Genomic DNA, 25,507 nt, shown 5'->3' on the forward strand with positions numbered 1-25,507 from the left:
TCTCTCTCTCTCTCTCTCTCTCTCTCTCTCACACACACACACACACACACACACACACACACACACACACACACACAGAGTGTGTACTCCACTACTCCATGTCTGTCGTTGGAGACCTAACAAGAGCTATGCAATCCTGGACAAGGTTTGGTCTCACCCATCACCATTATCTCAGCTCCAGTCTCTCCTGCAAGATGACAAGTTCTCAGAACTATGTGGGGGTCTCTTTCCTGAAGATAAGAAGCCCCAGCTCTGGCTGACACCAAGACCCCAGCCCTTTCCTTCTCCCCACATGACATTCCTTCAGCATAAAATCAAAGTCAGCCCAGAGTGCTCTGTCTCAATAGAGCCATAGCCAAGTGCTGGAGCCAATTGCCATAGCACAATATGTCTTTCGGTCACATGGGGGTGTGATAGTGAAAGGACTTATCATTGCAGGTGTCTATAGAATGTGACCTTGAAGAGACCTCAATGTTACTAGGAAAATAGGGTTTCTTCTTTAGGGTCCTTAATATCATTAATAAAAGAATTTAAAGGCAGACTCGGAAGCTTGAGGACAATTTTATTACATTTCAAGGGGAAAAAAAAAAAAACATCAGGATGGACAAGATGGAAATCCAGGCAGCTCCCCAGAGGAAGGAGGTGGAAAGAAAGTTGTGCCTTTTAGGCATGGAGGTCAAAAGCAGTGAGGAAGCCCAGAGTGTGTCAGAGAAAGCAGGTTTAGGATTACGATCTGAGTTCACAGGACACAGGTTCGCCGACTTTTGTGCCCTGGGACAAAGGATTGCACCTGGAAACATGGTTAGTTAGAATAGAAATAGAGACAGCTTACCAAGTAGGAAAAAGCACTTCCAAGAATGGACTTTTTCCAATGGGCTGAGGGAAAGGTCCCCAAAGCATCAGGCTGCATTGAACAGAGCCCTTTATAACTCTTCATAGTCCCTGCTTCCCACATCTGTATCACCACCACCTCTTCCTCCTCCTCCTCCTCCTCCTCCTCCTCCTCCTCCTCCTCCTCCTCCTCCTCCTCCACCACCACCACCACCACCCCAACCCCCACCCCGTGAATGTTCTGTTCTGGTGGACAAAGCCCACTTCAAGGTGAGGAAAAGCTTCCAGGCTCCCTCTGCAAATGGGCTTCTTTGATGTGTTAATCTTGGCATTTTAGTCTCTAGTCCCTGTCCTCACTCCACACCAGGAGTGGCCTCTCTTAACCTAGAAGGTCACCTGGGGACCTGGAGGCCAGATTACCTGCTGAGTCGCTGCTGTGTGCCAGGACTGCACTGGGAGCTCAGCAGAGTGGCTCTCCTGGTTGAGTCTTACCCTGAGGACTAATGTCACCTGGGAGGGGAGTCTGCCATTCACCTATGGCGGCGTCTGAGGGAAGGAGCTGCTGCGGGACCCAAGCAGCTCTGGCTACTGCCCTTCCACCTGGGCACAGACAGGTGGCCCCTGCAGTTTCTGCCCTGTGCTGTTGCTCACGCCACTGTGTGGATCTGTCACACCAAATAGGATTCAAACTCCAACTAGTACAACGTCTATTTCTGTGACAATGTCTTCATTTCTTCACAATGGCCAAAAAGCCCACAAGCAGTCAGCACAGCTGGGAAACCCGAGGGCTTCAGCTGGGTTTGCTCATCCTCAGATTCCCAGCCAAATGTTCACTCTCCAGGAGAGGCTGTGTTTGCACGATGGAGGAGCAGGGGCAGGCTAGTGTCTCATCAACTCGTTTCTGCCGGTCGCTGTGTTGGATCCACATGTTCCCTCCACGCATGCTCATACCTGTTTGCCAAGAGCTGTACCTACCCTCCCTGGTGAACCCCTCCCATGCTTTTCATGAAGGTCTCCAGGCATGGTTGCCTCGTACACACCCCCACCCCACTGAGGTCACTCACTGTTGCTGTGACTCTTTCCTTCACCAAGCCAGATCTCTCTCAGCACTAAACACCAAGCCCAGTGCTTGGTACGGACATACGACCTTTATCCTTGAACACGTTGGTACGTGGGTGCATCTTGGTTACCTAGATGTGGAGTATTTACCAATCATCACCCTAACCCTACCACCTCTGCCGACTTCCCAACGCTCACAGAAACCCAGACACTTGGGGATCCCCGACTCCTTCCCCTCCACAGGAAGACAAGAGCATGAGAACATTTTAAAATGCTTCAGCCTTAGTGGCTTGGATCCATCCATCATGTACCAAAAGTGCATCTGTGATGGTGATGTGCGGAGGTGGCTCTTGTAGGTGGGTGCCTCCTGGTCAGTAGGACCTACTTAGCATGCAGATTGTGGCCCAGGAGGTCTGTAGAGAGGCGTTTCTCACAAGCTCCCAGGTCCATAGCCCACACACAGAGTAGCAAACGGACCCTGTCCTTGTCACACTACATGGCCCATGAATGTACTGGCTCGCGCATACGCTGACACATAGAGCCACACAAACGGAAGTCAGGACGAACCCAGGAGCTGCACTGGTTGTTAACATCCGTCTGCTCCAGCAGCTTCCTCCCCACCCTCCCCTCCATCCTCCACCTACTCTCTTCCTCTAGCCTGAGAGGCTGCATCCTGGAGTGGGAGGAGTGGGCAGAATCGCCTCTGCAGTCAGGTGGCCTGGGTTCAGCTCTGCTGTCTGTGAGGAGGACCTTGGACAAATGACTTCATCTCTTTGTGCCGTCTTTTCCCTGGGTCTAAAATGGAGATGGAGCAGGGTCGCACCCACGTTTTAGGGTAACTGGCAGATCCATTTCTACAGCTTCACTTCCAGCTGCTAAGTGCTGGCCTCAGAGCAAGCAAAACAGAGAAAAAAAAAAAAGTGGCACCAGGGATATAGAACTCAGTGAAGGGATATTATTGCTTTTACTTTGCCTTACACTTTTAACCTCCTTCCCAAACTCTGACACTTGGTAGGTGCCACGGATGTGTGTCTTTATACAAATCGACACAGATGCATCTCCACTGTTGTCCAAGGGTGCCCACATCCCCCGTCTTCCCACTTTCCAGTTCTCTTTGCTGCCCCTGCCCCTCCTCTACCTCACGTCACTTCTCAGCTTCCACCTCCCTTCTCTGCTGCTGCAAAACTCTCCTAAACGTGCTGGTCCAAGCCGATGGCTTCAAATGCCACCTTCTGCTGGTGACTCTCAGATCCACCACTCAAGTCCCACCCAAGTCCCAAACTCCTGAATCTTCCTTCAGCTGCTCACTCGAAGCTTAGATGCTGCCCAGGCTGGGTTCAAGGCCAGAGCCGCTGTTCTGCTCTCTGCTGCAGCTGCATGTCTTCTTTGTCGCCTTTGCATGGCGCCTGCTGTTGCTGCCAGCCCACCTGCCTGGGGTCCTCATCCACCTCCTGCTCTTGCCCCTGATGCCAAGCCCCACCACTCTGGTCCATTGCGAGCAGCCATCCTTGTAACCGACTCTCTACCTCCCTCCTCCTCCAACTCCATCCTCCTCATGACCACCATCTTGCTACAGCCAAGGCCTGGCCTGTGCTGGGATAGGGCAGCTCTCTTGCGGGCTCCGTGCCCAGCTTCAGGTCCAGGTGCTTCTCCTAAGCATGCCCAACTGCTGCTCAGCTCTGGACACCACAGCTGCTCTGTCCCCAGAGACAGGCTGGTCCCTACCAGGGACAGTCTTCCTTGTCTTTTTTTTTTTTTTTTTTTTTTTTTTTTTGTGTGTGTGTGTGTGTGTGTGTGTGTGTGTGTGTGTGTGTGTGTGTGTGGTTTTTTGAGACAGGGTTTCTATGTGTAGCTTTGCGCCTTTCCTGGAACTCGCTTTGGAGACCAGGCTGGCCTTGAACTCACAGAGATCCGCCTGGCTCTGCCTCCCGAGTGCTGGGATTAAAGGCATGCGCCACCACCGCCCGGCCAAGTCTTCCTTGTCTTAAACTATTGAATGACTGTACATCCTTCCAACTCAAGTATTCTCTGCTTTGAAAAACCGCCCCACATGCCTCTCTTCCGGTTATACTTTTGTTTTTTCGAGACAGGGTTTCTCTGTGTAGTTTTAGTGCCTGTTCTGGATCTCACTAGGTAGACCAGGCTGGTCTTGAACTCACAGAGATCTGCCTGCCTCTGCCTCCTGTGTGCTGGGATTAAAGGCATGCGCTACCGCCGCCCGGCCCAGCTACACTTTTTAATCAATTACTTATTTATGTGTGCATGCTTATGTGAGTGCATATATGAATGCTGGTACACATGAGTGTGGAGACCAGAGGACAGCTTTGGTGTTGTTCCACAGAGCCATGCGCCTTGCCTTTATGAGACAGGATCTCTCACTGGCCTGGGGTGCGCAGGCGGGGCTAAGCTGGCCGGCCAGTGAACCGCAGGGGTGAGGGGGGTCAGCCTGTGTCTACCTCCCCAGCTGTGGGATTAACAAGCACAAAACACACACACACACACACACACACACACACACACACAGAGCTTGTTTACATGGGTTCTGTGGACCGAACTCAGGTCCTCACAGCAAGCATTTGATTGACTGAGCCATCTCCCTCATCCCTGTCCCTGCTGTAGGCACCCATGGCAGGCTGACCTACATTCAGCCTAGCATCTATCCTCTCACCGCAGCCATCTTTTAAAACGCATCGGCCTTCCCCTCCTCCTCCCCCTGGATCCTTGCCCACGGTACAGACTCCATGACTGTCCCTTGCAAGTGCTGACCACCACCAGAATGAGGCGCTGGTGTCTAGCCGCCTGCCCACCCCAGCCTGGGCCTCTGCTCTCTCTGCAGGGGTGTTCTTCACCTTCCACACCTTCCACCTGGAGAGCGGCCATGATTACCTCCTCATCACTGAGAACGGCAGCTTCTCCCAGCCCCTGAGGCAGCTAACCGGTTCGAGGCTGCCAGCACCCATCAGCGCTGGGCTCTATGGCAACTTCACCGCCCAGGTCCGCTTCATCTCTGATTTCTCCATGTCCTATGAAGGATTCAACATCACCTTCTCAGGTAATGAGTGTGACCGTCCCTGGGGAAAAGAAACCAGGGAACCATTCTCCCCACCCCCACCCCCCACCCCCGTGTAACTCTCCAGTCTTGGGATGACTGACTTCAATACTGCAGCCAGAGATACTTAGCTTAAACACAAGGAAGAACTTCCCAGGAATGGTCTTGGCGTGGATTAGTAGGTTCGTTCTCTGACTCACTGAACGTGACCACCCAGATGGCTTAACCAGAGGATTTCCTAGACGTCCCTTCCGGCTCTCCTTGCTTCACAGTCTCCTCTTGGCTCACTTCTACTGGTCTACAACCCCATCCCAGAAGGAAAGAGTTGAGAGTTAGGGTATCAATGTTTGAGTCTCATTTAGCATCAGCATCAATGCTAATTTTAGACCAATGTGTATTTCGCTCTGTATTGGGGAATCCTTCAAAGAAAGCGCTTGGCATTCGGAGAGACTAGGGCTTTACTCCATCACCTCTGTCTCCGGCACCCTCATCCTGATACTCAAAGGCTTCCTGCGTCAGCAGGACAGAGGGACTAACAGCTTCCTCCTTGGATGGTTCTCATTTTAGTTTCTTACTAACCTCTACATAGAAGCCCCAGGTCACCTGCCTGGGCAGGCTTGGCCAGTAGGACCCTCATCTCCACTGTACAGAGCACTGGGCATCGAGAGAAGTCACTTTCATGCTGTCACTAAAGACATCATGCAGATCCTTGGCCCATTATTACCACCCGCCATGCTTACTGTTGGTCTCAAAGCCAGCCTCACCCAGAGGAAACTTGAAAGAGGCATTTGGAGTCAGGATGCTAGTGCAAGTTGCTTGAAGCAGGGTCACAGACTCTGACCCTTGAAAACGGCTGATTGTGTGCCTGGAGAGAAAGTGCCAGGTCTCGGGGTTCAAATGGAACCAAAGGAACAAGGATGGGAGAGAGGACCCTCAGAAATTCTCCAAGAATCTGAGCCCCAGTAATCAGGGTTCCCAACATTTCTCTTGACCTCAGCCCTCAGAATGACTCTTCCCCCACACTTGTTGAGGGCTAGCATGCTACAGTCTCTGTCTTCATTTCTGGTCCTTTCCCTGGCACTGTGGCTGTCCCCAACTGCCCCTGTGCCTAACACTCCCATGGCTTTCCTTTGCAGAATATGACCTGGAGCCCTGTGAGGAGCCTGAGGTCCCAGCCTACAGCATCCGGAAGGGCTTACAGTTTGGTGTGGGCGACACCCTGACCTTCTCCTGCTTCCCCGGGTACCGTCTGGAGGGCACGGCCCGCATCACGTGCCTGGGGGGCAGACGGCGCCTGTGGAGCTCGGCTCTGCCAAGGTGTGTTGGTAGGTGGTCACGTGCTTTCATTCTGTTTCCCTTAACTAGGTGGGGGGGGCGGGCCTGGGTCTGAGATCAGCAGAGTTACACTTACCTACAGGGGGATGTTGGACGTGCACCCTAAGTATGTCTGTGAGATGCAGAGGAATCTGCTCTACAGCCTGATCTGGCCTTTGCCAAGCAGTTCCAGTAGGCTCCAGAATGCTCACCCCTAGCCATTAGCACAGGCCGCTGCCTTCAGATGCCTCTTACAAAGCACGATAGCTGGGGCCTAGTGGAAGAGGCACAGCCATTGCCCAATAGGAGTCCAAATCCAGCTGCACAGGGGTGTCTGATCTTGGAAAATCCCTAGGAAGACCCTCCATCCAGCCAGGGAGAGGAAAGACAGGAGCTGGGATCAGTTATGATGCATCTAATACACTCTAGTCCAGCTTCTAGCTCCTGGTGATGCAAAAAGTGAACAGCACAGAGAGGGGATCCCCACCCCTCACAGTGGGGAACACCCTGGAAACACATAGGCACATACTGCGTATGCAGGACTGAGAAGCACAGAGGAAAGTCAGTCAGCAGAGAAAGTGCCAGAGCGAGGCTGCTGCTTTGTGAAGGTGGGCAGGAAGGGCATTTTAGTAGAGATAGGGAGGAGCTGGACATGAGGAGACAGAGTGGCCAGGCCTCAGCCAGGAGGCTGCTTGGGAAGTCATCTGGGTGCAGGTGGCAGAGGAACCAGAGATAGTGAGGACAGGGAGTGAGCGGGGCGTTGGCACCAGGCTGGCCTACGTTCTTGCCAGAGTCCAAAAGAAGGTTAATCAGGGCTCTGGGCCCAGAGGGAGTGGGAAGTATGGTGATAGCCTAGGAGGTGGGGACAGTTGCTACTGTGGGTGGTTTATAAGGCTGGAGGCCCTGTTTGCTGGATGCTCCCAGTGCAGGGGCAAGTAGGACACAGGGTGGGTTAGTGAAGTACTCGCCATGCTCCCAGGCAGCCACAGAGCTCTCAGCTGACAGAGATCTGCTTGTCTCTGTTGGGATTAAAGGTATGTGCCACCAAACTTGGCTGGTTTTTTTTGTTTTTTTGTTTTTTTTTCTTTTTCAGTGGTGGTAAGTGAAATGTTTTTTTTTGTTTTGTTTTGTTGTTTTTGGTTTTTTTTTTTTGTTGTTTTTTTTTGGTTTTTTGAGACAGGTTTCTCTGTGTAGTTTGCGCCTTTTCTTGGGACTCACTTGGTAGTCCAGACTGGCCTCGAACTCACAGAGATCCGCCTGGCTCTGCCTCCCGAGTGCTAGGATTAAAGGCATGCAACATGGAACAGATCAAAGTAGCACCACATCCATTAAAAGAGGAGCCAGCATCTCCAAAGCCCATGAGGTGCAAAGGATGTGACTCAGCGGTAGAGAGCTTCCCTGGCATGCAGGAGGTCCCTAGTTCAATCCTGAAGCGGGGAAGAAGAGAGAGAGAAAAAGAGAGACAGAGACAGAGGAGGAAGAAGGGAGGAGAGAAGAAGAGAGGGAGGGGAGAGGAGAGGGAAGGAGAAAAAAGCAGAAGACAGAGGAAGGCTGGGGCAGTAACTCAGCCAGCAAAGTCCTTGTCTTGTAAGCATGAGGACCCAAGTTCAATCCCCAGCCCCACATAAAAGAGCCAAGCACGGTGGCACACACTTGTAAGCCAGCACTGAGAAGGCAGAGTCCAGGGGAAACCCGGGGCTGCCTGGCCACCCAGCTTGTCATCTTGGCAAGCTCCAGGTTTATTGGACCCTGTCTCAAAAACAAAACAAGGTGGACGGTAGAGCTGACATTGCCCACTGGCTTCCACACGTACACCCACGCAAGTGCACAAACACACAAAAACAAGAAAGAAAAGGAAAGGCGCAAAGCAAGCCTATGAGGTCAGCCCTGCCCTGGCAGCTCCATGGCGCCCAGGCTCTGCAGAGGACGGCTGACCAGGCTGTCAGGATGGCCTGCGCCCTGCTGAGCAGGCACACAGAGATCAAAGGCACGTCTCTGCTCTGCTCTGCTCTGCCAATTACCAAGCCATTAGTACCACCAGACCCTTCTGCCAGCTTCCTCATTTATAAAGTGGAGATAACCACATCTGACTCATTCTAGATGAGGTGGCGTCCTTTCCATAAGCCGGGGGAACCACATACTTGTCATTTTGCCAATAACATTTTTATCATTTTCTTTATGGATTAACGACTTGCCATTACTTTGTCAATAATCTTTTACAAATTCAGGGGGGGAAGCAGTCAGACCAAAAGCTGCCACAGAACTCACCCTGGGGAAGGTCAGGTCACCCTGGGGAAGGTCAGGCCAGACCTGACCACCAGCAGCTGCCCTCCCTTGCAACTGGAAACCCCCCCCCATGAGAGGCTTGGAGAGAGTTTGCTTCCAATGGGGCTCTCCAGGCCCCCAGGTGCTCGCTCCCGCCAAAGTGCCCGCCTCGCCAGTCTCGTTCCACCAACTCATCCTTTAACTCATTATTCCAATTACTGTTTGTTCATGACACCACACAATATTTTCATTATTACATTTGTCTTCTGTTTCACATGGCATTAATAACGCAGCAGCAATTATAATCACCTCTAATTACAACCAGTCCTGCGGCAGAGACGCCTGCCAGAGTTATGGCGGGCCTGCCCACCCGGAGGGGTGTTCTCACTTGCTACCTTCACGGGAGGTGTCACTGAGATGATTTAGCCCACTCTCTGCCACCAGGAACATTCCCAGCCACAGAGGATACAAACAGCCCTGAGCTCTAATTCGTGGTATGACAGGGTGATCCAGCCCCTGACTTCAGGAGCTCCTGCATTTGATGTTGAAGAGACAGCCTTGACCCTAGGAGGGGACCCCAGTCTACAGCAAGAGATGTGGCCCTGTCCTTGGAAGACCCAGAGCGATGGAGAAGACATAACCCTCTGTCTCAGGAGCCCCAGACTGATGGATAAGATACAGCCCCTGCCCTGCCCTTACCGAGACCTCGTCTGACAGGGGTGACAGAAGTCACAGATGTCTGAATCAGCGGCGGCACTTCCCTGGGCATGTGCCTGTTTGTTTCTCTGGAACACTGGTTTGTTTCCATTTACGCCGTGTTTGGCTTCCTGTGGCATCTGCTCATCTCCCCTGCCTCTTTGGAAACGCTCCCAGAAACAAATGTCACACCCCTTCCTTCTCTTGTCCCTTCTCTGGTGCCTAGAACCAAGCAAAGCTCTGGCAGGGAGTCAGGGATCTCTCAATGGGCAGGGAGTCAGGGATCTCTCACTGGGCAGGGAGTCAGGGATCTCTCAATGGGCAGGGAGTCAGGGATCTCTCACTGGGCAGGGAGTCAGGGATCTCTCACTGGACAGGGAGTCAGGGATCTCTCACTGGGTAGGGCGTCAGGGATCTCTCACTGGATAGGGAGTCAGGGATCTCTCACTGGGTAGGGAGTCAGGGATCTCTCACTGGATAGGGAGTCAGGGATCTCTCACTGGATAGGGAGTCAGGGATCTCTCACTGGGTAGGGAGTCAGGGCTTTCTCACTGGGTAGGGACTGGCAACCTCTGAGGCGAGCAGTCCTGCTACCTTTCTTAGGTATGCGCTGGGTGTAGGGGAGAGATGGGAGGGTCTCACTAGGCCAGAGACCAGACAGAAAGCTGGTGTGCAGGAAGCTGAGGCTGGGAAGGCAGTCTAAAGTTCTGCCGAAAGCCACGTTTGAAGAAACCAGCTGTCCTGATCTGGGCAAAGGGCAAGGGGATTTCGGAACAGTAAGGGCACTGTGAACCTGAACAGCGAAGAGCTTACCACAAGATTCCCGACAATCCAGAGCAGACGGGACTCCACGCCCAGTGGAGGCAGACAAGCTGGAATCCAGAGGAAGAATTACAGAGTGAAGGCCCACACACGGGCTTGACCACTCCCTCCGTGTTCACCTGTTTCACACATCAGACGTTACACACTTATTCTCTAGTCTCAGGAGGACATGCTTACAATCCAGAAAAGGAGCCCAAGGTGCAGAGAGCTGATACAACTTGTCGGCCTCGAAAGTCTTTCCATCCCGCTCACCTCATGCCTCTGCCTAGGTGGAGGGAGAGAATGGGAAGTCCAGAGATGGTAGGGCACTGCCGCAGATAGACCAAGTCACCATGTTAAACTGTGCACAGCCTCAGCAGCGCCCCCAAGCCACACCCTCATCGGAGGGTACCCAGAAAATAGGCAGGCTAGAGAGATGCTTGCTGAAATTGTCAGCAGCTGCTGCCCCCAGGGTGTCTACCCACCTTGCCCCTCCAGTTTTATACCCTGGTTTGGAACATTCAACTGATACTTTGTCACTTTGCTAGCCCGCTGAGTTTCAGGCACCCCAGGCACCCTGTCTCCTTCAAGATAAACAAACAAGGTCTTAGGCAAAGTCTTGGGAAACTAAAGCAGAGAACAGAATCGGGACAGGGAACAGAGCCCATCGAAAAGTAGAGACTTGGTAGCGGGACACAGCCACCTCCGTCAAAGAACTAAGAGAAGCTCTGGGGACCAAGACTCGGCTCCGAAGGTCTCCATGTGCCCTGTGGGTGTCATCTACCACACTCCCAGCTTAGGGCAACTAGAACCGACTAATGGCCTCTTAGTGGACTTGAAGGTCCTTCCAGCCAAGAGTAAGGGCACAGAGCAGCAGCAGGGGAAAGGAGACGTGCCACCAACCACCACAGAGACGTGCTCCAAACCTCCTGTCTGTCCAGACATGTAATGAGCCTGCCATCTGGACTCCTGTTTCCACCCTTCTGGAACCTGGCTATTTTTAGCTCCGTGCCTCTACTGAGATCGGTGTATAGCCGCATTCCTCCATTCATCCGTTTATTTGACCAACATTTATCTTATGGCTATGGGCCTTGGAAATGTACAGCTTCTTCAAGCCCTGGCCCTCATGTGGCTCATAGTTGGGGTAGGAGATGAATGCAAATATCAGGCAAGTGGGGAGCAATGTGGCAAGTGCCTCAACACAGGGGTCACAGATGGGAGCCTCACAATCAGTGACCCTAGAGAGCCCACTGCAGGCTCGCTAGCCATGCCTTGCCACCAAGTCTGAGCTAGTCAGGCACTGCCCATGTGTAGAAGGGATGGCGCTATGACAGTACCCCAAAGAATCATAAGACAGCAGAGGAGATGGAAATATTAACAAGTCAAGTAGACTGTGATGCCTGCTATAAATACAGGCATGAGAATAGTAGGAAAGACTGTTTCTGCAGGGCAGGAAACAGGTCTCCAGAGCTGGGGTGGTTTTATTGTCTGCCAGATGAAGCAGAGTTTTGATAAGCTTGTGCTAAAACTTTCTCAGAGCTCCAGAACCCCTACCTAACACAGGCCCAAGGAGGTGGCATTTCCAGCCCATCTTCTCTCTGGATTGATACTAGGTGCAAGCAGCTACGTTCAGGTTACACTAGGGAAGATGGCTTGTGCTTGTCCGTTGGTCTGGTGTTTGTGACTCTTGGCTGGGATAGCCCTGGTAAAGTGGCTGCGGTGTTTTGTGTGTAAGGGGTAGCGATTGTAATTCATCCCTTCCTAGCACCTAACTATGAGTCCTAAAAGGTCTCCTCTTTCTAGGTCTGGCTGCCTCTTTCTCTAGCATCCTTCTGTTGTTGTGATACCGTGCAGACAGGTGTGGGGGTCAGTGCTTTATAAACTAACAGAGTGAAAGAGAAGGATGTCCCACGGTGTGTCTTCTGTTTCTAGAGCAGAGACAAGCAGAGCAAGAGAGATGAAGAAGGCAGGCAGAGTTGTGGGGGAGCTGGTGCTGTTAAAAGTTTGGTAGGCTGTCCTGGAGACAGACAGACAGACAGACAGACAGGCAGGCAGGCAGGCAGGCAGGCAGACAATCTTGTCACCCCTGCGAGGTTATGCAGAGATGCAAGTGGTTTTTTTTGTGTGAGTGGGTTAATCTGTGGATATTATGATTGTCGTTCCAGCGGAGTGTGGGAACTCGGTCACGGGCACTCAGGGCACTTTGCTGTCCCCCAACTTTCCTGTGAACTACAATAACAATCACGAATGTATCTACTCCATCCAGACCCAGCCGGGAAAGGGGATTCAACTTAAAGCCAAGGCATTTGAACTCGCGGAAGGAGACCTCCTCAAGGTAATGACAGTTGATTTCATGTAGTGTGTGGGGAACCGTGTGCAAAGTGTGGCTACCTCCCCATCTGTCCCCGTGTGGGTGGCCCAAACCTCCCGCTTCCACCTGAGTTCTGATGGACAGCCTCTCCTGGGAAAAAGTGTGTGGCCTTAGCATTGGCTTAGGAACTGTCTGCTCTTACAGATGTGAGTTAACCGCGTGGTAAAATAGTGAGAGAGAGCTCAGTTGGTAAAGCGCCTGCTGTGTGAGCGTAAGGAGTTTGAATCCCCCACACCCATGTGTAAAGCCAACATGGTGGTCACAGCTGTAATCCCAGCCGGCTAGTCTAGCCAGTCAGTAAATTCTAGGGTCTGTGAGAGACCCTGTCTCTAAAAATAAGTGTAAAAGCTACAGAGATTGACACCTAACATCAACTCCACATACACAAACACACAAGTACATCCACGTGGAGACTTTTGAAGTTGGACTAAATGCATTTTGCAGTATATTGTTACAAGGCCAGGGAGTAGAATGTGGTAGTTTGAATGTAAGTGGCCCCCATAAGCTCACAGGGGGTGGCACTAATAGGTGTGGCTTTGCTGAAATACTTATGGCCTTGTTAGAGGAAGTGTGTCCCTGTAGGAGTAGACTTTGAGGTCTCATATATGTTCAAGCCATGCCCAGTGTCTCAGTTCACTCCCTGTTGCCTGTGGAATCAAGATGCAGCTCCTTCCCCTGCACCATGTCTGCCTGCATGTCACCATGTCCCACCATAATGATAATAGACTGAACTCTGAAACTGTAAACCAGCCAATTAAATGTTTTCCTTTGTAAGAGTTGCCATAGTCATGGTGTCTCTTCACAGCAACAGAAACCCTAACCATGGACCATGACCTTAAATCTAAACAATTAAGAGTTCATAGAATGTGTGTGTGTGTGTGTGTGTGTGTGTGTGTGTGTACACATATGCATATATGTATCCTAGTTGTTTTGTTGTTGTTTGGTTTGGTTTGGTTGTCAACTTGACACAAGCTGAGTTAAATGAGAAGAGGGAACCACAGCCGAGGAAATATGTCCGTACACTGGCCTGTAGGAGAGCCCGTGGGGCATTGTGTTCATGGTGTGTTGACTCGCTGCCCACTGTGGACAACACCTCTCTGGGGCAGGTCGTCCTACAGCGTAAACAAAAGCGAGCTGAGCGGGGCGGGGAACATGCCAGTAAATAACCTTCCTCCACGGAGTCTGTTGAGTTCCTGCTTCCGGGTTCCTGCCTTGTTCCCGTCCTGACTTCCCTCAGTGGTGGGTTGATGTGGGGGTGTGAGATGAAATCAATCTCCCCAAGTTGCTTTTGGTCATGGCATCTTATTATAGTATTAGAAACCCTAAGTAAGACAGTGTGTGTGTGTGTGTGTGTGTGTGTGTGTGCCTGTGCACCTGTGTGTGTCTCTGTGTGCTTTGTGTGTGTGTGTGTATATATATATATATATATATATATATATATATATATATATATTTATATGTATATGTATATATATATGATATGTGTGTGGTGTGTGTGCGTATACGTACATATCTGTTGTGGGTATACATGTTGCATTTGTAATGTGTTATGAGCATACATGTCCATGAATGAATACATGTATGTACATATTGTGTGGTATATGTGTAAGTACACATTTGTACATGTTTTATGTAGTGTCTGTGTATATGTGTATATAAATATTGTGTGCCTGAGCACTGTTTTGTGTATAGTGTATGTATGAGTGCATATGTATATATGTTATGTATATGGTGTATGTGTAAGTACATGTTGTGTATACATGTTGTATGCATGAATACATATGTGTAGTGTATGTGTAAGTACATGCATGTATGTTATGTGTGTACATGTTTGGGATATGTAGTGTATATATATGTGTGTGTGTGTATACATGTGTATTGTGGTACATGTATGTATATGGTTGGAGTGTGTGGTGTGAATGTGTGAGCATATGATGTGTGTGTGCACACACTTTCTTACATACGTTTCCACATGTATGTGAATCTATGTGTCTGGTCTGTTCACTTGCATCTGCACCATGTGTCTGCATGCTTTGTGCACATATATTGCATATGCCTTGAGTATGCGGCAGCATCCGTGTGCTGTGACAGTGAGTGTCAGTAGGCCGAAGGAAGTGAGCTCATTAGGGAAAGAAGTGGCAGGACTCAGATGACAGAGGGAGTTGTTACGAGCCGAGAGACATCTGTCTTGGATTTCTTTGTGTGTGCGTAAGTGGCTGTCGCTGATCATGTGAAGGGCATCCGTGTGTGGGTAATAAACAGCTGAACTTGGGGATGGGCTGAAGAACTGCAGTGATTCCACGGCAATATCCCCAGGTTTAGTCATTTCGTCCTAAGCCAAGGAACTGGACCAGCTTCTCCTAACACAACTCATCTCAGCAGATGCTGGAGAGATGCTAACATGAGGAGCGTTCAGAACAACCGAAGGCCGTCACTCTGGGAAGGATAAAGAAGAGCCATTAAAGTGTTTATGTACACTTGGTACACGGATGCATCCCTGGAGCCTGTGCACTCACTCTCTCTCTCTCTCTCTTACTCACACACATGCACACATACACGTACACACATGCACACGCACATACACACACGCACACATACACACGCACACGCACACACACACTGGCTCATTCATCGTCTAGGTGGCAGCATCTCTCACTCTTAGCTCACTCCTCATGAAATAACTGAGTAATGTATAAAACAACCCAGTGAGCATTGAGACATGTTGATGGCTTTTGCTTTTCAGCACACACACACACACACACACACACACACACACACCCCTGAAATCACAAACCATCTAGAGCAGTGGTTTTCAACCTGTGGGTTGTGACCCCTTTGGAGATCGAATTACCCTTTCACAGGGGTCACCTATCAGATATCCTGCATATCAGATATTTACATTACAATTCGTAACAATTACAGTTACGAAGTAGCAATGAAAATAATTTTATAGTTGGGGGTCATCACAGCATGAGGAACTGTATCGAAGGGTCACAGCGTTAGGGAGGTTGAGAGCTTTAGGACAAGCTTCTGGAGAAGGGAAGGCGAGGTCCCCAGGAGACAGGATGGCATTCTTAGTCCGTTTCCTGTCCTAGCTCTTCTCCCCAGGACTCTTCAACCTCGTAGGAGGAACTCAGGATGTGCACAGATAACAAAACTGTTTTAGGACTCAAAGAAACTGCCAGTCGTAGCTTCCCAAGTGGGATGCAGAGCTGCCCGGCAACCACAGTCAGCAGGAATGCCATCCCTGCCAGTTGGCTGACCTCAACACAGCTGGCCAGGCAAGATGCCCAGAGCAGGAGAGTTGCCCTCAGCATCCTCTGCCCCTTGCCTTAGTGCAACTGGTTCGTTTTCCACACTGCCAGTGTGTTCCTTACCTGTGCCTCCAAAGGCGGCTGGGGCACACCTGAGCAGAATCTGGATATCTGTCACCTTCTCCACACTTGGTCTTCCAAGACAGTATTAGTGTGTTTCATGCAGTTGACTGATACGCCAAACCTGAGGCTTGTGCGTATATGACTCCTGACCTGCTCATTACCCTAAAACCTTAAAGTCCCCTGAAGTTTGGATGAGGCCACATGCCTGGGTTTCCTGTTGCCAACTCACTCTTTTCGTTATGGTCCCTGAAGTCGATCTTCCTGCCACCCTGACATGAGCAAGACAGGAGGGGACTTAAAACATAGTCGTACAGAAAGACAACTCCCAGATCAAGACATCAGAGGACACACGCGCACATACTACAGTGTGCACAGGTTCCCGTCAGGATAGCTAAAGGCAAGTGGAGAAAGATGGAAATCAGGCAAGGGTGCCTTTCATATACAACGTCAAGGAATTTCTGAACAGATATAAAAACACAGGCTCATCCGCTTCTCAGTTCTAGAGGCTGTAAGCCCAGGAACACAGTACTGCAACTGAGGGGAGCTGCCTTGCTTCATTGTAACATAGCAGAGAGCATCCCGTGATGATTCCCCGGCCTGTGAATTAAGGGTCATAGATTCCAAGGGAGGGCTGGGGAGGTGGCTCAGTGGGTAAAGTGCTCCCACACAAGCATGAAGACCCCCAACACCGTGCAAAAAGCCAGGCATGGGGGCACAGGCTCGCAAAACCAGCCCTGGCGAAGCGGAAGCCAGGGGATCCCCGGGGCACTCTGGTCAGCCATCTTAGCCTAGCCATTGAGCTACACGACCCAAAGAGACTTATAGCAGAGGGCAAGGCACATGGCTCCTGAGGACCAACACCCAAGATGGACCTCCGGCCTACACACCATGTAATGTATACCTCATGCACCCACACCCATATATACCCACCCACACCTGCATAGACATACATGTTTTTGAAAAGGAGCATCCATGCGCAGCAGAGGACAAGACCATTATTGGGACAAGATCTCCATCCTCCTCACTGTTAAGCATGAGCGCTAGGCTTGAGAGACAGCAGAGCCCCGGTTCTCTCCTGACATAACATCCTGGCTCTTGTTGATACTCCAGGGAAAGATCATTAAGAGTTGTCAGACTCAGTTAGAGAATGAGCTGCCACCATCCCCAACACCCCTCCACTGAAAACGCTTCTGCATGCTGGGGCACTTTGGGGCATAGCCCCTTTGCTCCCACTTAGAATGTTGGGGGTGTTTATATTCTCCATTTCCATTCTCCCTCTGCAATGAGGTGCCAACAAGGAAATTAACCAGCTATGTGTGAATATTCAGATGAGAAGGGGACCTGTCTGAGAGATCAGAGCTAATTGCCCCTCTGTTTGCCACAAAGAACAGAAACATACTTTTAAAGCTCCTAATTGGTATTCTTCACAGGGCTTGAGAGAATATTGTATTTATGGCACAAAATAGGCAATAATGAAAACAGAGCTATCTCCGATGAGGAAAGATTGGATGGAGATGAAAAACATGATCATCCAATTAAAACACCAAATGGAGACAATGGAGGGAGGTGGTAACACAGAAAAATGAAATCAGCTCATTACGGGACGCTCCTGAGAACATCTCCACCTCTCAAAAGGAAATGAAGAAGAGGATTCCTTTGTATTAATGAAATGTTCAATCATCCCACAATAAAACTTGATGTGCCAAATAACATGGCTACTAGAAATATAAAATATACTTTAATAAAGTTGGTCATTGTGGGGTTTTCCAGGGAAAATTCTAATACACCTCTGTGAGTCTCTGACATATCACTCACAGGAAAAATAAATAAGGGCTTGGTGACTTTATACCATGACAGAATAAACCCAAAGAGAGGAGGAGAAAGACACCTGTTTGTCGGCTTGCTTGTGTTGGAGAAGTCTCCAGGTGGAGCACCCCAACTCTCCATCCTCCTGCCTCAAGCTGGGATGGCAGGCATCCGTACACTCAGACTGGAAAAGATGGCTTCAAAGGAAGAGCAGAAACTGGGCATGATGATTCAAGTTTGTGATTCCAGTACCCGGGAACCGAGCAGGAAGAATGTCATGAGTTCAAGAACAGCCTCAGCTGCCCAGTGAGTTCCAGGCCAACCTGAGCTACACGATGAGATCCTGTCTCAATCAATCTATCAGCCAAATAAGGAAGTTAGTAGGAAAAAACTTTCAAAAGAGACTAATAACCCTGGCAAGACTGATCAAAAGAGGATGTGGCAGGTGTAGAACACTCGGTGAAGAGGGATATAAATGTGGCTATGATCTAGAAGATGGTGATAGGAAAATAGGGACATCTGTAAGCCAAGAAATCTGAATGTTCAAAAGAAATGGAAACAGGCATATAAAATGCTATATATACATATATCTGAGATAAAATGTTATATATATATATGATTATATATATGATTAGAAAATTATATGTATATATGATTAGAAAATGATAATATTTGGGACTGGAGAGATGGCTCAGAGGTTGAGTTTGTGCTGATCTTCCGGAGGACCCAAGTTCAGCTCCCAGCACATGTCTTACAACTCAAAACTGCTTGTAGCTTCATCTCCAAGAGATCTAACGCCCCCTTCTGGCCTCTGCTGTCACTGTACTCACATGCACATACCACACACGTAACCACATAACTAAAATATTTTTAAAAGCACTAATATTAGAAAGTGAAAACCCAAATAAACAAGACACCATTTTTTGCAAACTGTCACCTCCCAAGCTTCAGGTCCAGCCCAGTTTACAGCTAAACCCTGCAGTAATCAAGCTGCTCTGGAAAGAAAGAAAAATAAAGATCCACCTCCCAGTTCACATTTATAAATGGCACAGGTGTTAAAGAAAGGCTGGAGGAAGGGGCAGTGAGGAGGCAGGTGATGTTCAAATGGGGCAGAGCCCTACCTGGGGAGAGGACCAGGGCTTTGTCTTTGGGATCTATTGCATAAAGGGATGGGTAGAGTACTTATAACAGATTGCGCATTTAAAAATCACACAATAAAGGGTGATAAGTGGGGCTGGAGAGGTTGCTCATTCGCAAAGTGCCTACCACACAAGCATGACGACCTGAGTTCGGATCCCCAGAACCCACATGAAAGCCAGACTCATCTCATAGGTGCATGTCTGCAGTCCTGTACTGGAAGGCAGACACAGGGAGACCCTGGCACTTGTTAGCCAGCCCATTTAGCCAAATCAGTGAACTCCAGGTTCAGTGAGAGTCTCTGTCAGAAGGAAAGAGAGAGGTAGTTGAAGTGATGAATATGTTAATTAGCTTCATTTAATTGTTCACTATTTATACATCATAACATCGCTCCATATTCCACACAGATAAAACTTGTCAATATAATTTGTAGTGTAAAACCTAAATATTAAAAAATAGAAACCGAAGCATGGACCTAGTAGCCCAATCTTACTTATGATCATTGATCTAAAAGCCCCTAGACAATACAGGATTGAATCCAGCAGCATGTCAATATAAAGATAGCAAAGCAGGCAGGATCCAAGACTCTGAGGCTGTGTCTGCCCAATAGAAAAACTCACAATGTTATTGTTTCGACTCCCTGCATGAGATTGCCATTGTCTGGGTCTAGACTCTTCAAACACTGAGAATGTCTTGTGATTCGGTCTAATATCCTAGGTATAGGTTAGAAAAAAAAGAAGGGGAGGGAAGGAGGAAAGAAAGGAAGGAAGGAAGGAGAGGGAGGGAGGGAGGGAGGGAGGAAAGGAAAGAAGGAGAAAAGGGAGGGAGGGAGAGAGGAAGAAAGAAAGGGTCCTGTTAATACATCCCAAACATCCTGTGATCAGAGCCAATCCCCAGTCAGGATTCTTAAAAGATTCTAAAAACAACAAACTGAGAGTGGAACCTTCTCAGCAGGACAGCAGGAAGGGCCTCTAAACACCACAATAAGCATGAGGTTTAATGGGAAAATTTCCAGCAGGCTCCCGGCAGCGAAGCAACAAGACCAGTGGCCACACCATTGCCAACCGCTCTCGACACCATGCTGCCGAGCCAAGCCGTTACAGTTAGACCCAGACATAACAAAGGAAGCCATAAAAATTAGAAAGGAGGGTAGAAAATTGTCTCGTTCATTTAGAAGACACAAATGGTTCAACTAATAAGCTATCAGAACCAATAAGACAATTCAACAAAGCAGCTGGTGTTTCTGTAACCAATTAAAACATGAAATCAGGAAAATAAAATTCTCATTTGTTATTGAGGCAAAAACTGGAAAACATCTAGAAATATGCCCCCCTCCAGCACGTGGATAATTTTTACAAGAAAATTATAAAACTTGATTTTAAAAGAAGACAGGACTATAACAAATGTGGAGAAGTAGCCACAGAGAACAAGAACCGGAAGTTGACAGGAGGGTGGTGGAATTGTTGGTCAATATTCAGTCACCCCAGCTCAGACCCAGTGGTAGTCTGGGAAAGCTAATGGAAATACGATTCTGTTCCACATCCATCAGACTGGAAAAGAGCCCGTCTTGGCCTGAGAACACCAAGCGCTGGCATGGGTATAAAGCTAGGGACAAGACTGGTGTGAGGCAGGGCAGCATCCGGCTTTAGACAACAGCCTGGTGAGATCTGACATGATGGAAGTCATGGACTTCCCGCAGGCAGCTTCTTCGTTTTGGAGGAACTGAAGCCCATGTTTTTTAGCAGACATGCAGGGATGTCCACAGAAATGCCGCTGCCACGTGTCATCCTGTGTGGAAAGTTCTGCCCTTAGAGGGAGGTGAGCCAGATGTCCATAAATTGTCTTGGACTTCTTGGGGAGATGTTTCCATCTCCTCTACATGCTGACGAACTGGCCCATCAAATGGTTACCTGTTGGAAATATTTTTTTTTAAGCTTTACTTCCTGATAGCAGAGGCAAATACAAAACTGCTCAGGAATAAGTAGAGAGTCTTTCTACAATACAATGGCATCTGGGTCAGACAGAGCCGTGTGTCAAAAGATTTGATGGTTTATCAGTTCAGTGCTTTGCTTTCTCAAATCAGTCCATTTCATGGAACTCAGTCAGAACACCATGGGGACTTTCCTTTGAAAGGGGGTTGCTTCCTATTTTAATCTGGAAACTCTTAAGTTTATCTAGGATAGTAAATATGAGAGAATTCTTTCGTAAAGGAAACAATTGAAAACTTCTGCTGCACACTTAACAGTAATGCTCCAATACCTAAAACAGTGTGGGCAGACAAATGCCACCAGAGAGAATATTTACAAATCCCAACTCACAGGGTCATACTGGAGTTATACAGACAATAGAGGTGGATTTAAGATTGGTGGTGGGTGGGATATTTACAAACATCCCAGGCTTTTGAAGCCTGGAATGGTGGTACACACCTTTAATACCAACAGTCAGGAGGTAGAAGTAGGTGAATCTCTGCGAGTTTAAAGCCAGCCTGGTCTACATAACAAGTTCTAAGCTAGTCAGAGATACATTGTAAGACCATGTCTAAAAAACAAAAACAAACAACGCCCCCCAAGGGTTTTTTTTTTTCATGACTAATGGACCAGGGGGAAAGGTAGAATGTTGCATCATATGTAAAATAAATTCCAAATGCATTTAGGGCAAAAATATTGGAGGAAAACACTGGCTTTCTTATTTGTGGTATTTGCCGAGTGTACCTGCCTCAGCATGTATTCTGAATGCTGATCAGTAAATAATCATGTTGTAGATTGTGTTCATTTTGTGCTGGATATCCCCTTTAGCTATTTAGATGATGCTGTGAAGTATTTAAAGACTTGAAGATGATATGCACTGTATTAAGTGGAAGAGCTGATTCCCATATGCATCTATAGTTTGATCTTGTTTGTGTGTCTGTACATATTTATATGTGTTCACATGTCTGCGGAGACCAGGGGTCAATGCCAGGTGCGTTTCTCAATCACACCATCTCTCACTGATTCTGGAGCTCACTAGTTTGGACTGGTTAGCCAGGGAGACCCTCGGGTCCTTTCTGCCTCCCCAGTGCTGGGGTTTCAGGCACATGCCACCACCACATTAACTAAATCAGTGTGGGCAGAGAGCAAGAATAACAGACAAAAGCCATAGAAGAGAAAGCTCACAAACAAATCTGAGTTTATGGGGTAATGCAGAATTACGTATGCGGTAGAGGTGGGTTTAAAATTGGTGGTGGGGAGAATTCTTTAAACACAGCGTTCTGTTTAAAGAAGCCTGGCTTGGTAACTCACACCTGAATCCTAGCTCTCAGGATTAAAATCTGGCTTGTTAGCCTGGGTGCTGGGGATCCAAACTCAAGTCCTCGTGCTTGAGCAACAGGCATTTTACCAACAGAACCATCTTCCCAGCCCCTCCTCTTTGCTCGTGCACACACACACACACACACACACACACACACACACACACACACACTGCATAGAACACACAAGCCTGGAACAATCTCCATGGAAACCTAACAGATTCAGGTTTTCTTTGCTTCGTGCTTTTCTGTTTTATACATTTTTCTGCAATGAGTATTTTATCATAATGATACAAATAACCTTTTGGTCCTTAATGGATTGGAACAAATTATGCTTTGAGATTAAGGAGAAAAACCCTATACCCGTTGTACTTATTAATTAACAATAATTTCTTAATACCACCATACAACATTCAGGGAATGTTGAGATCTCCAAATTATCTCATAAATGTCATCGTATATTTTTGGATTTACAGTTTATTTGAGCCAGGCTCCAAATAAAATCTGCATGCTGGATTTTCTGTCTGCTGCTTGTTAACCTACAGCTTTCCCTGTCTCCTTTCCTTTTTCCATCTAGTTTATTTGTCGAGGAGTGCATCCCTTTGTTTGGTAAACTCTGTATTCCTTTTCCGATTCTGATCTCGACCTGCCTGGGGCATCATTTCATCTGAACTTCTGACCTCAGTTGTCCCTGTTAGGTTGAAATTCAATATAAAGGCGTGGTTTGGCCCCATTTGATATTTCTGGGTGGGTGCAACAACCATATCCTCAGTAGTCTGTTTTCCGCTAAGAAGCACGGGGTGTCTGATTTCTTATCGTGATGTAGTGACTGTTGACTATTGATGTCTTGATCCATTAATTCCAGCAGATGTTTTCATGAGTTTTAAAGAAATGTTTTTGTGGCCTTGAAGATAGCTCAGAGGGTAAAGAGTTTGTTATGCAACCATGAAGATCTGAATTCAAATCTCAGAACCCATATAAAAACTGGATGTGGTAGTGTGCATCTGTATTTCCAGAGCCCTTACCGCAAGATGGGATGTGGGGACACGAGAGTTCTGGAAGCTCTCAGGCCAGCTAGCCTGGGGTCTGCAGTGGCAGATGAGAGTGAACCTGAGCAAATAAGAAATCCTGCCTCTAATAAGATGGAAGGGAGGAGTAACACCCTAACTGTCCTCTGGCCACAGCATGGCATGCGTGTGCAGGTGCAGGGACACACAGACATACACAAACACACACACACACACTCACACGATTTTTCGAAGAATGTTTTTATAACCATTGGGACACAGCATAGGGCTCAGCTGTTTGAAGAGGTATCATCTCAGACTGGAACCCCAGGATTCTCTCCACATAGTCCAGAAAGGGATTGAACTCTCAGGGCCTCAACAGAATTCTGCACCACTCGGCACTGTTGTTAGCTGGAGGGACGACTTGGCTTCCAAGATGGAAGGGTGGAAATATTGTTCCAATTTGCTGGCAGCTGGTACCACATTGTGTGCCGTGCGCAGACATTCATCTCCCACCCATAGATCCTGTCTTTGATATTTACCAAAGTGCCAGGGGGCCTCTCACTCCATCACACCTTCTGTTGTTATTTGTACAACCATCTAGAAAGGAGCAGCCACCCCGAGACCTAGGGAGCTGGTTCATTATTCTAATGATGGTTGCCCTTGCTGGTACCCAGAAGTTCAGGGGACAGATGGGAATGAGGGAAGCCAGATGCCAGCACTATTTCCCCCATTGGCAAACCCAGCAGGCCCTAGGCTGGAGCCCTCATTATGCCAGGAAGGGGCAGAGACTTGGCCTGGGGAAAGGCAGGTCCCCAGAACATGGTGGTCATTTTTAACTACATCCTGCTTGTGCCCTAGGGATCATATCCAATAGAATAGTCAAGGCAGGCCATGGCCACAGGCAGGCAGAACAATGACTGTATCATCTGCTGGAAGGACAAGCCTGTGTGTTGAGTGATGTACACATGCCGTGTGCTTTCAGCCTATCTGTCTATAGAAACAGATGGCTTGGGGAATCAAGCCACCCCAGCCTGGCCTCCCAAGGCTGCCAAAGTGTGAGCCGGTAGCATATGAGCACCGAGGAAACAAGCAGATTGCACAGGATCGTTAGAGTAGCAACCAATTCCCAAAGAGTAGAGACACACTGGGCCCAGCGCTGTCAACATGGGGAAAGGCGGCAACCAACTCAGCTGCTGGCTTCACTTTGCCACCTTCTGAGCATCTGATGGCTACCTGCATCTCTAACAGCTGTTATTGATGCTACCCACTGGGAACATGGGCTGCAGGGCGATAAGACCTTGTTTGAAATAGGCAACTCTGATGTCATTGGATTGGGATCTCTGGTATCCAGGTCTATGATGGCAGTAACAACTCCGCCCGTTTGCTGGGGGTCTTCAGCCGCTCTGAGATGTTGGGGGTGACTTTGAACAGCACATCCAGCAGCTTGTGGCTCGACTTCATCACAGATGCCGAAAACACCAGCAAAGGCTTTGAACTTCAGTTCTCTAGTAAGTCTTTATTGGGTCTGAACGGACTATGAAGTCAGACTTTCCCATTTTGTTCATGTGAGCTGGTGTGCCCAGTAGACACACACACAAAAATGCATGCTTACATATGTCTTTTAAATCTAGTGGGTGATTGGCAGCTGATGAGTGGATATAGAAAATGTGGTATGTCCATACAATGGAGTATTATTTGGCAACCAAAAGGAAGAAATGATTTGTGCTTTAACATTAATATGAAACTTTAAAACACTACCCTGAGCAAAAGAAACCAGATACAAAGGACATACATTTTAAAAACTTCACAGAGCTAATACACAGAGGAGAAATCAGCTGAGGGAGTAAGGGGAAAATATTCTACAACTGTGGCAATAATTTCACAATGACATGAGTGTAAGAGACAGTAGACTGTTCACTATTTGCGATGGGCCAATTGTGTCTTAGTGACTCCAGGAGCCCCGAGGGTCTCCTCAGGATTCCCCTCACCTGGGTGCTGGATGTCTCACACAGGGAGTTTCGCCTCTTTCAGAAGCGGCTCCATGTAACGGGGATTAAATAGAGTCACATTTGAATTCCATTTCTATTAACTGAAAATGGTGAGGATTTCGAGCAATTTAGTTAACCTTCCCAAGTCAATGCTCTCGATTGTAGAGTGCCAATAATTACACCCACCTGCGAGACCCCTATGAATAACAAATGAGAGGCAAGGTCTTTGGAGTCCCACAGAGTGGAGAGGGAGCTCATGGGAGTCTCTCCTCCTCCAGCCCTTTCAACACAGCTGCATGCATGGTGGTGTTCCCTGTGCTGCCCTGTCTCCTCACAGTGTCCCAGTGATCAAAATGGAAGCCCTAGATCCCACTCACAGAATCCTACAGGCTTAACCAAAAAGTAGAAAATCCAGCCCCAAGTATGCATGCTATTAAATTCTGAACTCATTTGCATAAAGCAGCAGAGACATACTCCCTCCACAGAGAATGCAGATAGGACTGGGTCATGAGCCTGA

The 25,507-nt window shown here is 48.5% G+C and overlaps 1 protein-coding gene across 1 annotated transcript in view; it reads left to right on the plus strand.

Annotated features, from left to right (window-relative positions):
- Positions 1-25,507, plus strand: part of Csmd2 (CUB and Sushi multiple domains 2) — a 570,924-nt gene that overhangs the window by 395,732 nt on the left and 149,685 nt on the right. Inside the window, exons 20-23 of the mRNA XM_059254992.1 lie at positions 4,727-4,942; positions 6,076-6,264; positions 12,181-12,350; positions 24,354-24,510. Coding sequence (XP_059110975.1) covers positions 4,727-4,942; positions 6,076-6,264; positions 12,181-12,350; positions 24,354-24,510 — 732 coding nt within the window. The remainder of the gene's footprint in view (positions 1-4,726; positions 4,943-6,075; positions 6,265-12,180; positions 12,351-24,353; positions 24,511-25,507) is intronic.

Source organism: Peromyscus eremicus, chromosome 2 (genome assembly GCF_949786415.1).
Source record: "Peromyscus eremicus chromosome 2, PerEre_H2_v1, whole genome shotgun sequence".
NCBI classification, from domain to species: Eukaryota; Metazoa; Chordata; class Mammalia; order Rodentia; family Cricetidae; genus Peromyscus; species Peromyscus eremicus.